Source organism: Anopheles arabiensis, unplaced genomic scaffold (assembly GCF_016920715.1).
Source record: "Anopheles arabiensis isolate DONGOLA unplaced genomic scaffold, AaraD3 Autosomal_pericentromeric_contig0004, whole genome shotgun sequence".
Classification (NCBI taxonomy): domain Eukaryota; kingdom Metazoa; phylum Arthropoda; class Insecta; order Diptera; family Culicidae; genus Anopheles; species Anopheles arabiensis.
The window spans coordinates 617,867-631,298 of record NW_024412152.1 but is presented as its reverse complement, the minus strand read 5'-3'; the positions used below and the strand labels follow the sequence as shown (position 1 = coordinate 631,298).

Here is a 13,432-nt window from a genome sequence, read left to right as displayed (position 1 = left end):
TCCAAATGAAGCCATCTTGCACTATTTGAATGGCCTTGAAATTTGTTGTTTAATTTTGTTGCCATCTATTATCGTTGTTACGGCCATGTTTTATCCAAATGAAGCCATCTTGCACTATTTGAATGGCCTTGAAATTTGATGTTGAATTTTGTTGCCATCTATTATCGTTGTTAACGTACTTAACAACATGCCCGTCATGGGTTCAAGCCCCGAATAGACCGTGCTCCCATACGTAGGACTGACTATCCTGTTATGGTAACAATAAGTCACTGAAAGCCAAGCTCACTTCACTAGTGGGTACTTGGCAGGCCCTTGACCGACAGTGGTTGTTGTGCCAAAGCAAAAAAAATTATCGTTTTTACGGCCATGTTTCATCCAAATGAAGCCATCTTGCACTATTTGAATGGCCTTGAAATTTAATGTTGAGTTTTGTTGCCATCTATTATCGTTGTTACGGCCATGTTTCATCCAAATGAAGCCATCTTGCACTATTTGAATGGCCTTGAAATTTGATGTCTAATTTTGTTGCTATCTATTATCGTTGTTACGGCCATGTTTCATCCAAATGAAGCCATTTTGCACTATTTCAATGGCCTTGAAATTTGATGTTGAGTTTGTTGCCATCTATTATCGTTGTTACGGCCATGTTTCATCCAAATGAAGCCATCTTGCACTATTTGAATGGCCTTGAAATTTGATGTTGAGTTTTGTTGCCATCTATTATCGTTGTTACGGCCATGTTTCATCCAAATGAAGCCATCTTGCACTATTTGAATGGCTTTGAAATTTGTTGTTTAATTTTGTTGCCATCTATTATCGTTGTTACGGCCATGTTTCATCCAAATGAAGCCATCTTGCACTATTTGAATGGCCTTGAAATTTGATGTTGAGTTTTTTGCCATCTATTATCGTTGTTACGGCCATGTTTCATCCAAATAAAGCCATCTTGCACTATTTGAATGGCCTTGAAATTTGATGTTGAATTTTGTTGCCATCTATTATCGTTGTTAACGTACTTAACAACATGCCCGTCATGGGTTCAAGCCCCGAATAGACCGTGCTCCCATACGTAGGACTGACTATCCTGTTATGGTAACAATAAGTCACTGAAAGCCAAGCTCACTTCACTAGTGGGTACTTGGCAGGCCCTTGACCGACAGTGGTTGTTGTGCCAAAGCAAAAAAATTATCGTTGTTACGGCCATGTTACATCCAAATAAAGGCATCTTGCACTAATTCATTGGCCTTGAAATTTGATGTTGAGTTTTGTTGCCATCTATTATCGTTGTTACGGCCATGTTTCATCCAAATGAAGCCATCTTGCACTATTTGAATGGCTTTGAAATTTGTTGTTTAATTTTGTTGCCATCTATTATCGTTGTTACGGCCATGTTTCATCCAAATGAAGCCATCTTGCACTATTTATATGGCCTTGAAATTTGTTGTTGAATGTTGTTGCCATCTATTATCGTTGTTACGGCCATGTTTCATCCAAATGAAGCCATCTTGCACTATTTGAATGGCCTTGAAATTTGATGTTGAATTTTGTTGCCATCTATTATCGTTGTTAACGTACTTAACAACATGCCCGTCATGGGTTCAAGCCCCGAATAGACCGTGCTCCCATACGTAGGACTGACTATCCTGTTATGGTAACAATAAGTCACTGAAAGCCAAGCTCACTTCACTAGTGGGTACTTGGCAGGCCCTTGACCGACAGTGGTTGTTGTGCCAAAGCAAAAAAATTATCGTTGTTACGGCCATGTTTCATCCAAATAAAGGCATCTTGCACTAATTCAATGGCCTTGAAATTTAATGTTGAATTTTGTTGCCATCTATTATCGTTGTTACGGCCATGTTTCATCCAAATGAAGCCATCTTGCACTATTTGAATGGCCTTGAAATTTGATGTCTAATTTTGTTGCTATCTATTATCGTTGTTACGGCCATGTTTTATCCAAATGAAGCCATTTTGCACTATTTCAATGGCCTTGAAATTTGATGTTGAGTTTTGTTGCCATCTATTATCGTTGTTACGGCCATGTTTCATCCAAATGAAGCCATCTTGCACTATTTGAATGGCCTTGAAATTTGATGTTGAATTTTGTTGCCATCTATTATCGTTGTTACGGCCATTCATCCAAATGAAGCCATCTTGCACTATTTGAATGGCCTTGAAATTTGTTGTTTAATTTTGTTGCCATCTATTATCGTTGTTACGGCCATGTTTCATCCAAATGAAGCCATCTTGCACTATTTGAACGGCCTTGAAATTTGATGTTGAGTTTTTTGCCATCTATTATCGTTGTTACGGCCATGTTTTATCCAAATGAAGCCATCTTGCACTATTTGAATGGCCTTGAAATTTGATGTTGAATTTTGTTGCCATCTATTATCGTTGTTAACGTACTTAACAACATGCCCGTCATGGGTTCAAGCCCTAAATAGACCGTGCTCCCATACGTAGGACTGACTATCCTGCTATGGTAACAATAAGTCACTGAAAGCCAAGCTCACTTCACTAGTGGGTACTTGGCAGGCCCTTGACCGACAGTGGTTGTTGTGCCAAAGAAAAAAAAAATTATCGTTGTTACGGCCATGTTACATCCAAATAAAGGCATCTTGCACTAATTCATTGGCCTTGAAATTTGATGTTGAATTTTGTTGCCATCTATTATCGTTGTTACGGCCATGTTTCATCCAAATGAAGCCATCTTGCACTATTTGAATGGCCTTGAAATTTGATGTTGAATTTTGTTGCCATCTATTATCGTTGTTAACGTACTTAACAACATGCCCGTCATGGGTTCAAGCCCCAAATAGACCGTGCTCCCATACGTAGGACTGACTATCCTGTTATGGTAACAATAAGTCACTGAAAGCCAAGCTCACTTCACTAGTGGGTACTTGGCAGGCCCTTGACCGACAGTGGTTGTTGTGCCAAAGCAAAAAAATTATCGTTGTTACGGCCATGTTTCATCCAAATAAAGGCATCTTGCACTAATTCAATGGCCTTGAAATTTAATGTTGAATTTTGTTGCCATCTATTATCGTTGTTACGGCCATGTTTCATCCAAATGAAGCCATCTTGCACTATTTGAATGGCCTTGAAATTTGATGTTGAATTTTGTTGCCATCTATTATCGTTGTTACGGCCATGTTTCATCCAAATGAAGCCATTTTGCACTATTTGAATGGCCTTGAAATTTAATGTTGAGTTTTGTTGCCATCTATTATCGTTGTTACGGCCATGTTTTATCCAAATAAAGGCATCTTGCACTATTGGAATGGCCTTGAAATTTGATGTTGAATTTTGTTGCCATCATTTATCGTTGTTACGGCCATGTTTTATCCAAATGAAGCCATTTTGCACTATTTCAATGGCCTTGAAATTTGATGTTGAGTTTTTTGCCATCTATTATCGTTGTTAACGTACTTAACAACATACCCGTCATGGGTTCAAGCCCCGAATAGACCGTGCTCCCATACGTAGGACTGACTATCCTGTTATGGTAACAATAAGTCACTGAAAGCCAAGCTCACTTCACTACTACTTGGTACTGGGTACTTGGTAGGCCCTTGACCGACAGTGGTTGTTGTGCCAAAGAAAAAAATTATCGTTGTTACGGCCATGTTACATCCAAATAAAGGCATCTTGCACTAATTCATTGGCCTTGAAATTTGATGTGGAATTTTGTTGCCATCTATTATCGTTGTTACGGCCATGTTTCATCCAAATGAAGCCATCTTGCACTATTTGAATGGCCTTGAAATTTGATGTTGAATTTTGTTGCCATCTATTATCGTTTTTACGGCCATGTTTCATCCAAATGAAGCCATCTTGCACTATTTGAATGGCCTTGAAATTTAATGTTGAGTTTTGTTGCCATCTATTATCGTTGTTACGGCCATGTTTCATCCAAATGAAGCCATCTTGCACTATTTGAATGGCCTTGAAATTTGATGTTGAATTTTGTTGCCATCTATTATCGTTGTTAACGTACTTAACAACATGCCCGTCATGGGTTCAAGCCCCGAATAGACCGTGCTCCCATACGTAGGACTGACTATCCTGTTATGGTAACAATAAGTCACTGAAAGCCAAGCTCACTTCACTAGTGGGTACTTGGTAGGCCCTTGACCGACAGTGGTTGTTGTGCCAAAGAAAAAAATTATCGTTGTTACGGCCATGTTACATCCAAATAAAGGCATCTTGCACTAATTCATTGGCCTTGAAATTTGATGTGGAATTTTGTTGCCATCTATTATCGTTGTTACGGCCATGTTTCATCCAAATGAAGCCATCTTGCACTATTTCAATGGCCTTGAAATTTGATGTTGAATTTTGTTGCCATCTATTATCGTTTTTACGGCCATGTTTCATCCAAATGAAGCCATCTTGCACTATTTGAATGGCCTTGAAATTTAATGTTGAGTTTTGTTGCCATCTATTATCGTTGTTACGGCCATGTTTCATCCAAATGAAGCCATCTTGCACTATTTGAATGGCCTTGAAATTTGATGTTGAATTTTGTTGCCATCTATTATCGTTGTTACGGCCATGTTTTATCCAAATGAAGCCATCTTGCACTATTTGAATGGCCTTGAAATTTGATGTTGAGTTTTTTGCCATCTATTATCGTTGTTACGGGCATGTTTCATCCAAATGAAGCCATCTTGCACTATTTGAATGGCCTTGAAATTTGATGTTGAATTTTGTTGCCATCTATTATCGTTGTTAACGTACTTAACAACATGCCCGTCATGGGTTCAAGCCCCGAATAGACCGTGCTCCCATACGTAGGACTGACTATCCTGTTATGGTAACAATAAGTCACTGAAAGCCAAGCTCACTTCACTAGTGGGTACTTGGCAGGCCCTTGACCGACAGTGGTTGTTGTGCCAAAGCAAAAAAAATTATCGTTGTTACGGCCATGTTTCATCCAAATAAAGGCATCTTGCACTAATTCAATGGCCTTGAAATTTAATGTTGAATTTTGTTGCCATCTATTATCGTTGTTACGGCCATGTTTCATCCAAATGAAGCCATCTTGCACTATTTGAATGGCCTTGAAATTTGATGTCTAATTTTGTTGCTATCTATTATCGTTGTTACGGCCATGTTTTATCCAAATGAAGCCATTTTGCACTATTTCAATGGCCTTGAAATTTGATGTTGAGTTTGTTGCCATCTATTATCGTTGTTACGGCCATGTTTTATCCAAATGAAGCCATCTTGCACTATTTGAATGGCCTTGAAATTTGATGTTGAATTTTGTTGCCATCTATTATCGTTGTTAACGTACTTAACAACATGCCCGTCATGGGTTCAAGCCCCGAATAGACCGTGCTCCCATACGTAGGACTGACTATCCTGCTATGGTAACAATAAGTCACTGAAAGCCAAGCTCACTTCACTAGTGGGTACTTGGCAGGCCCTTGACCGACAGTGGTTGTTGTGCCAAAGCAAAAAAATTATCGTTGTTACGGCCATGTTTCATCCAAATAAAGGCATCTTGCACTAATTCAATGGCCTTGAAATTTAATGTTGAATTTTGTTGCCATCTATTATCGTTGTTACGGCCATGTTTCATCCAAATAAAGGCATCTTGCACTAATTCAATGGCCTTGAAATTTAATGTTGAATTTTGTTGCCATCTATTATCGTTGTTACGGCCATGTTTCATCCAAATGAAGCCATCTTGCACTATTTGAATGGCCTTGAAATTTGTTGTCTAATTTTGTTGCTATCTATTATCGTTGTTACGGCCATGTTTCATCCAAATGAAGCCATCTTGCACTATTTGAATGGCCTTGAAATTTAATGTTGAGTTTTGTTGCCATCTATTATCGTTGTTACGGCCATGTTTCATCCAAATGAAGCCATCTTGCACTATTTGAATGGCCTTGAAATTTAATGTTGAGTTTTGTTGCCATCTATTATCGTTGTTACGGCCATGTTTTATCCAAATAAAGGCATCTTGCACTATTGGAATGGCCTTGAAATTTGATGTTGAATTTTGTTGCCATCGTTTATCGTTGTTACGGCCATGTTTTATCCAAATGAAGCCATTTTGCACTATTTCAATGGCCTTGAAATTTGATGTTGAGTTTTTTGCCATCTATTATCGTTGTTAACGTACTTAACAACATACCCGTCATGGGTTCAAGCCCCGAATAGACCGTGCTCCCATACGTAGGACTGACTATCCTGTTATGGTAACAATAAGTCACTGAAAGCCAAGCTCACTTCACTACTACTTGGTACTGGGTACTTGGTAGGCCCTTGACCGACAGTGGTTGTTGTGCCAAAGAAAAAAAAATTATCGTTGTTACGGCCATGTTACATCCAAATAAAGGCATCTTGCACTAATTCATTGGCCTTGAAATTTGATGTGGAATTTTGTTGCCATCTATTATCGTTGTTACGGCCATGTTTCATCCAAATGAAGCCATCTTGCACTATTTGAATGGCCTTGAAATTTGATGTTGAATTTTGTTGCCATCTATTATCGTTTTTACGGCCATGTTTCATCCAAATGAAGCCATCTTGCACTATTTGAATGGCCTTGAAATTTAATGTTGAGTTTTGTTGCCATCTATTATCGTTGTTACGGCCATGTTTCATCCAAATGAAGCCATCTTGCACTATTTGAATGGCCTTGAAATTTGATGTTGAATTTTGTTGCCATCTATTATCGTTGTTAACGTACTTAACAACATGCCCGTCATGGGTTCAAGCCCCGAATAGACCGTGCTCCCATACGTAGGACTGACTATCCTGTTATGGTAACAATAAGTCACTGAAAGCCAAGCTCACTTCACTAGTGGGTACTTGGTAGGCCCTTGACCGACAGTGGTTGTTGTGCCAAAGAAAAAAAAATTATCGTTGTTACGGCCATGTTACATCCAAATAAAGGCATCTTGCACTAATTCATTGGCCTTGAAATTTGATGTGGAATTTTGTTGCCATCTATTATCGTTGTTACGGCCATGTTTCATCCAAATGAAGCCATCTTGCACTATTTCAATGGCCTTGAAATTTGATGTTGAATTTTGTTGCCATCTATTATCGTTTTTACGGCCATGTTTCATCCAAATGAAGCCATCTTGCACTATTTGAATGGCCTTGAAATTTAATGTTGAGTTTTGTTGCCATCTATTATCGTTGTTACGGCCATGTTTCATCCAAATGAAGCCATCTTGCACTATTTGAATGGCCTTGAAATTTGATGTTGAATTTTGTTGCCATCTATTATCGTTGTTACGGCCATGTTTTATCCAAATGAAGCCATCTTGCACTATTTGAATGGCCTTGAAATTTGATGTTGAGTTTTTGCCATCTATTATCGTTGTTACGGGCATGTTTCATCCAAATGAAGCCATCTTGCACTATTTGAATGGCCTTGAAATTTGATGTTGAATTTTGTTGCCATCTATTATCGTTGTTAACGTACTTAACAACATGCCCGTCATGGGTTCAAGCCCCGAATAGACCGTGCTCCCATACGTAGGACTGACTATCCTGTTATGGTAACAATAAGTCACTGAAAGCCAAGCTCACTTCACTAGTGGGTACTTGGCAGGCCCTTGACCGACAGTGGTTGTTGTGCCAAAGCAAAAAAAAATTATCGTTGTTACGGCCATGTTTCATCCAAATAAAGGCATCTTGCACTAATTCAATGGCCTTGAAATTTAATGTTGAATTTTGTTGCCATCTATTATCGTTGTTACGGCCATGTTTCATCCAAATGAAGCCATCTTGCACTATTTGAATGGCCTTGAAATTTGATGTCTAATTTTGTTGCTATCTATTATCGTTGTTACGGCCATGTTTTATCCAAATGAAGCCATTTTGCACTATTTCAATGGCCTTGAAATTTGATGTTGAGTTTGTTGCCATCTATTATCGTTGTTACGGCCATGTTTCATCCAAATGAAGCCATCTTGCACTATTTGAATGGCCTTGAAATTTGATGTTGAATTTTGTTGCCATCTATTATCGTTGTTAACGTACTTAACAACATGCCCGTCATGGGTTCAAGCCCCGAATAGACCGTGCTCCCATACGTAGGACTGACTATCCTGCTATGGTAACAATAAGTCACTGAAAGCCAAGCTCACTTCACTAGTGGGTACTTGGCAGGCCCTTGACCGACAGTGGTTGTTGTGCCAAAGCAAAAAAAATTATCGTTGTTACGGCCATGTTTCATCCAAATAAAGGCATCTTGCACTAATTCAATGGCCTTGAAATTTAATGTTGAATTTTGTTGCCATCTATTATCGTTGTTACGGCCATGTTTCATCCAAATAAAGGCATCTTGCACTAATTCAATGGCCTTGAAATTTAATGTTGAATTTTGTTGCCATCTATTATCGTTGTTACGGCCATGTTTCATCCAAATGAAGCCATCTTGCACTATTTGAATGGCCTTGAAATTTGTTGTCTAATTTTGTTGCTATCTATTATCGTTGTTACGGCCATGTTTCATCCAAATGAAGCCATCTTGCACTATTTGAATGGCCTTGAAATTTAATGTTGAGTTTTGTTGCCATCTATTATCGTTGTTACGGCCATGTTTCATCCAAATGAAGCCATCTTGCACTATTTGAATGGCTTTGAAATTTGTTGTTTAATTTTGTTGCCATCTATTATCGTTGTTACGGCCATGTTTCATCCAAATGAAGCCATCTTGCACTATTTGAATGGCCTTGAAATTTGATGTTGAGTTTTTTGCCATCTATTATCGTTGTTACGGCCATGTTACATCCAAATAAAGCCATCTTGCACTATTTGAATGGCCTTGAAATTTGATGTTGAATTTTGTTGCCATCTATTATCGTTGTTAACGTACTTAACAACATGCCCGTCATGGGTTCAAGCCCCGAATAGACCGTGCTCCCATACGTAGGACTGACTATCCTGTTATGGTAACAATAAGTCACTGAAAGCCAAGCTCACTTCACTAGTGGGTACTTGGCAGGCCCTTGACCGACAGTGGTTGTTGTGCCAAAGCAAAAAAAATTATCGTTGTTACGGCCATGTTTCATCCAAATAAAGGCATCTTGCACTAATTCAATGGCCTTGAAATTTAATGTTGAATTTTGTTGCCATCTATTATCGTTGTTACGGCCATGTTTCATCCAAATGAAGCCATCTTGCACTATTTGAATGGCCTTGAAATTTGATGTCTAATTTTGTTGCTATCTATTATCGTTGTTACGGCCATGTTTTATCCAAATGAAGCCATTTTGCACTATTTCAATGGCCTTGAAATTTGATGTTGAGTTTTGTTGCCATCTATTATCGTTGTTACGGCCATGTTTCATCCAAATGAAGCCATCTTGCACTATTTGAATGGCCTTGAAATTTGATGTTGAGTTTTTTTGCCATCTATTATCGTTGTTACGGCCATGTTTCATCCAAATGAAGCCATCTTGCACTATTTGAATTGCCTTGAAATTTGTTGTTTAATTTTGTTGCCATCTATTATCGTTGTTACGGCCATGTTTCATCCAAATGAAGCCATCTTGCACTATTTGAACGGCCTTGAAATTTGATGTTGAATTTTGTTGCCATCTATTATCGTTGTTACGGCCATGTTTTATCCAAATGAAGCCATCTTGCACTATTTGAATGGCCTTGAAATTTGATGTTGAATTTTGTTGCCATCTATTATCGTTGTTAACGTACTTAACAACATGCCCGTCATGGGTTCAAGCCCTAAATAGACCGTGCTCCCATACGTAGGACTGACTATCCTGTTATGGTAACAATAAGTCACTGAAAGCCAAGCTCACTTCACTAGTGGGTACTTGGCAGGCCCTTGACCGACAGTGGTTGTTGTGCCAAAGAAAAAAAAAATTATCGTTGTTACGGCCATGTTACATCCAAATAAAGGCATCTTGCACTAATTCATTGGCCTTGAAATTTGATGTTGAATTTTGTTGCCATCTATTATCGTTGTTACGGCCATGTTTCATCCAAATGAAGCCATCTTGCACTATTTGAATGGCCTTGAAATTTGATGTTGAATTTTGTTGCCATCTATTATCGTTGTTACGGCCATGTTTCATCCAAATGAAGCCATCTTGCAATATTTGAATGGCCTTGAAATTTGATGTTGAATTTTGTTGCCATCTATTATCGTTGTTAACGTACTTAACAACATGCCCGTCATGGGTTCAAGCCCCAAATAGACCGTGCTCCCATACGTAGGACTGACTATCCTGTTATGGTAACAATAAGTCACTGAAAGCCAAGCTCACTTCACTAGTGGGTACTTGGCAGGCCCTTGACCGACAGTGGTTGTTGTGCCAAAGCAAAAAAAAATTATCGTTGTTACGGCCATGTTTCATCCAAATAAAGGCATCTTGCACTAATTCAATGGCCTTGAAATTTAATGTTGAATTTTGTTGCCATCTATTATCGTTGTTACGGCCATGTTTCATCCAAATGAAGCCATCTTGCACTATTTGAATGGCCTTGAAATTTGATGTTGAGTTTTGTTGCCATCTATTATCGTTGTTACGGCCATGTTTCATCCAAATGAAGCCATTTTGCACTATTTGAATGGCCTTGAAATTTAATGTTGAGTTTTGTTGCCATCTATTATCGTTGTTACGGCCATGTTTTATCCAAATAAAGGCATCTTGCACTATTTGAATGGCCTTGAAATTTGATGTTGAATTTTGTTGCCATCGTTTATCGTTGTTACGGCCATGTTTTATCCAAATGAAGCCATTTTGCACTATTTCAATGGCCTTGAAATTTGATGTTGAGTTTTTTGCCATCTATTATCGTTGTTAACGTACTTAACAACATGCCCGTCATGGGTTCAAGCCCCGAATAGACCGTGCTCCCATACGTAGGACTGACTATCCTGTTATGGTAACAATAAGTCACTGAAAGCCAAGTTCACTTCACTAGTGGGTACTTGGCAGGCCCTTGACCGACAGTGGTTGTTGTGCCAAAGAAAAAAAAATTATCGTTGTTACGGCCATGTTACATCCAAATAAAGGCATCTTGCACTAATTCATTGGCCTTGAAATTTGATGTTGAATTTTGTTGCCATCTATTATCGTTGTTACGGCCATGTTTCATCCAAATGAAGCCATCTTGCACTATTTGAATGGCCTTGAAATTTGATGTTGAATTTTGTTGCCATCTATTATCGTTTTTACGGCCATGTTTCATCCAAATGAAGCCATATTGCACAATTTGAATGGCCTTGAAATTTGATGTTGAGTTTTGTTGCCATCTATTATCGTTGTTACGGCCATGGTTTATCCAAATGAAGCCATCTTGCACTATTTCAATGGCCTTGAAATTTGATGTTGAGTTTGTTGCCATCTGTCGCAAAATTTCGAGAGGAAAGTGAAATAGTAATATTTTTAACATTGGTTGTAAACAAAGTTCAAAATTTATTACTGGCTTTTATGAATTCTTGCGACTGAATGCCGCTCATCTCGCCTGTCCCTATGTATATATGTGTTAAGACAAGCTCACGCCATGTAACGTGCCTGTCGTTGTGCCTGTCCTTATGTATATATGTGTTTAGACCAACCCACGCCATCTAACGTGAACTATCTGTAACGCTGCTGGATCGGGTTGGCTCATCCATGCTAATAACGCAGTTTGCAGACAAATAATTTGACATTCTCCCCCCTAGTGCAAATCTCGCATTTGTACTCCGTTTCAAACTGCTAGCCGCTGCACAAAGCATTGCTCTTTTCCTACTACTATTTCCTATACTTTAAATGATGCATTTTAATTCTGCGCAGAACTTTTCACGTCTAACACCGCTATTTTTGTTGCCGGTCTTCGTATCAAGCCTTGCGAATTTTGTACGGTCGCTTGTCTAACTTGCCCATCTTTTGCGGTAGTAACTTCTACAACGCGTCCCTTGGGCCAAGAGTTTCTGGCCATGATCGAATCGACGATGATAACGATGCCACCTACAGCGTTAGGTTTAACCATGTGTATCATCTTCCCTCTTCGCGTTATCGCAGGCAGGTAGTCCGATATCCATTTCTTCCAAAGCATTTGGGCGAGTAGCTGGGAGGTCTTCCATGTCATTTTCAGTGTCGCGGGATCAACGCGAAATTCACCTATCGATCGTTCGGAGTCTATTGTTCCTAAAAGAAAGTGATTGGGTGTTAGTGGCGGCTCTGAATCTCGGTCTAGGGGAACATGTGTGAGCGGTCGAGAATTAAGGATCATTTCAATCTCAGCAAAGATCGATAGAAGCACTTCGTCCGTAGGTAGACGTGAAAGCTTTATATCTCTTAACACCTTTTGCGTACGCTTGAGCTCCTGCATGATGCGCAGCATCTCCTCGCTGTCCTCGCTGAGCGTGTGGTCGTCGGCCGTGGGCCCACCGTCCCGCTCGCACTGCTCGATTCCATCCTCCTCGGTGCGTGGCTCACCCGCACCGGCCGACGGTGCTGCTGGATCACTTTGCTTTGCCGCTCCAGCGGGCATCGCTTTGGCCGATTGACAGGGTTCGGTTGTCTGTCGACTGGTGCTAACGCCCTCCTGCGAAGGAACGTTCGGTATGGCGTCTTTCGATGCATGGCTGGTCGAGCTGTTGATTACAATCACAGGCTGCCCGGGCAATTGCTGCTGCTGCTGACCTAGCAGCCGTTCCGTTTTCTTCGTTCGCCGGTCCGCCTCCACCTGCTGCCGCGCATCCTCGAGCGATCGGGTCGGCTCCTCTACTTCGGTTTCTAAGCTCTCTATATTGCTACACAGCTGTTTGACGTGCTTCTTCTCCGCCTGGTACTCGAGCGCCAGCTTGTGCTTGTCCCGCGCCAGGTCTTGAATGCTCACCTCCCGCTGCTCGTAGATCTTCATCCGCGAGTCGTTCACCTCGCGCAGGGTCGCATTCTGTTTCGTTAAGTACTCTATCTCCTGCACGTGATCCTCGATAATGTTCTGATGGTGCTTCAGCGTCGCCTCCAGGTCTTTGTTGGGATTAAAGACAGGAAAATTAGGCAAATACCAATCTCTCTTACCTTGTGCGGAGATTTCGCCTGGCTGAAGTCGTCGGATGTAGCCTCTGTCCTCGTAATCTTGCATTTTTTCGCAAATGGAGCCAGCAAGAATAGGATCTTTCCACATCTTGGTCCCGTCGGTGACCATGACCATGGCCTTTTCATCATTTTTCGACAGCAGATTAGCGGGTGTCTTCAGCATGCCTAGGGATTCGGGTGAGAAAAGGTCTCTGTTCGGTGTGTCCAGAGCTGGTTCATTATTCATTTCATACATGCAGATGTGGTAATTATAATGATTTTGAGGAACAGAAAAGTTAGCGCACGAGCCAAAAACTACCCATCCTAGCTGGGTCTTTACGGCAGCTGGTTCGTGCGTTTTACCCTCCACGTATCGAAGTGGTTTCATCAGATGACAATTGTCGATTCCGATGATCAAG

General features: G+C 40.3%; 1 protein-coding gene across 1 annotated transcript; it reads right to left on the bottom strand.

Moving 5' to 3' along the window:
• Positions 1–12,158: 12,158 nt before the first annotated feature.
• Positions 12,159–13,197, bottom strand: LOC120908274. The gene is made up of 3 exons (XM_040319189.1): positions 13,017–13,197; positions 12,295–12,965; positions 12,159–12,182 (listed from the first exon to the last, which is right to left on the bottom strand). Exons 1-3 carry the CDS (start codon positions 13,195–13,197, stop codon positions 12,159–12,161), a joined length of 876 nt encoding a protein of 291 aa, XP_040175123.1.
• Positions 13,198–13,432: the final 235 nt, after the last annotated feature.

Bases quoted from the DNA above. Each gene is read 5' to 3' on its own strand.
- LOC120908274 (XM_040319189.1), bottom strand. From the start codon at position 13,197: ATGCTGAAGACACCCGCTAATCTGCTGTCGAAAAATGATGAAAAGGCC. The intron at 12,966-13,016 runs GTAAGAGAGATT...ATCCCAACAAAG, and splicing joins AGGCGAAATCTCCGCACAAG to ACCTGGAGGCGACGCTGAAG. The intron at 12,183-12,294 runs GTGTTAAGAGAT...ATGTTCCCCTAG, and splicing joins AGCTCAAGCGTACGCAAAAG to ACCGAGATTCAGAGCCGCCA.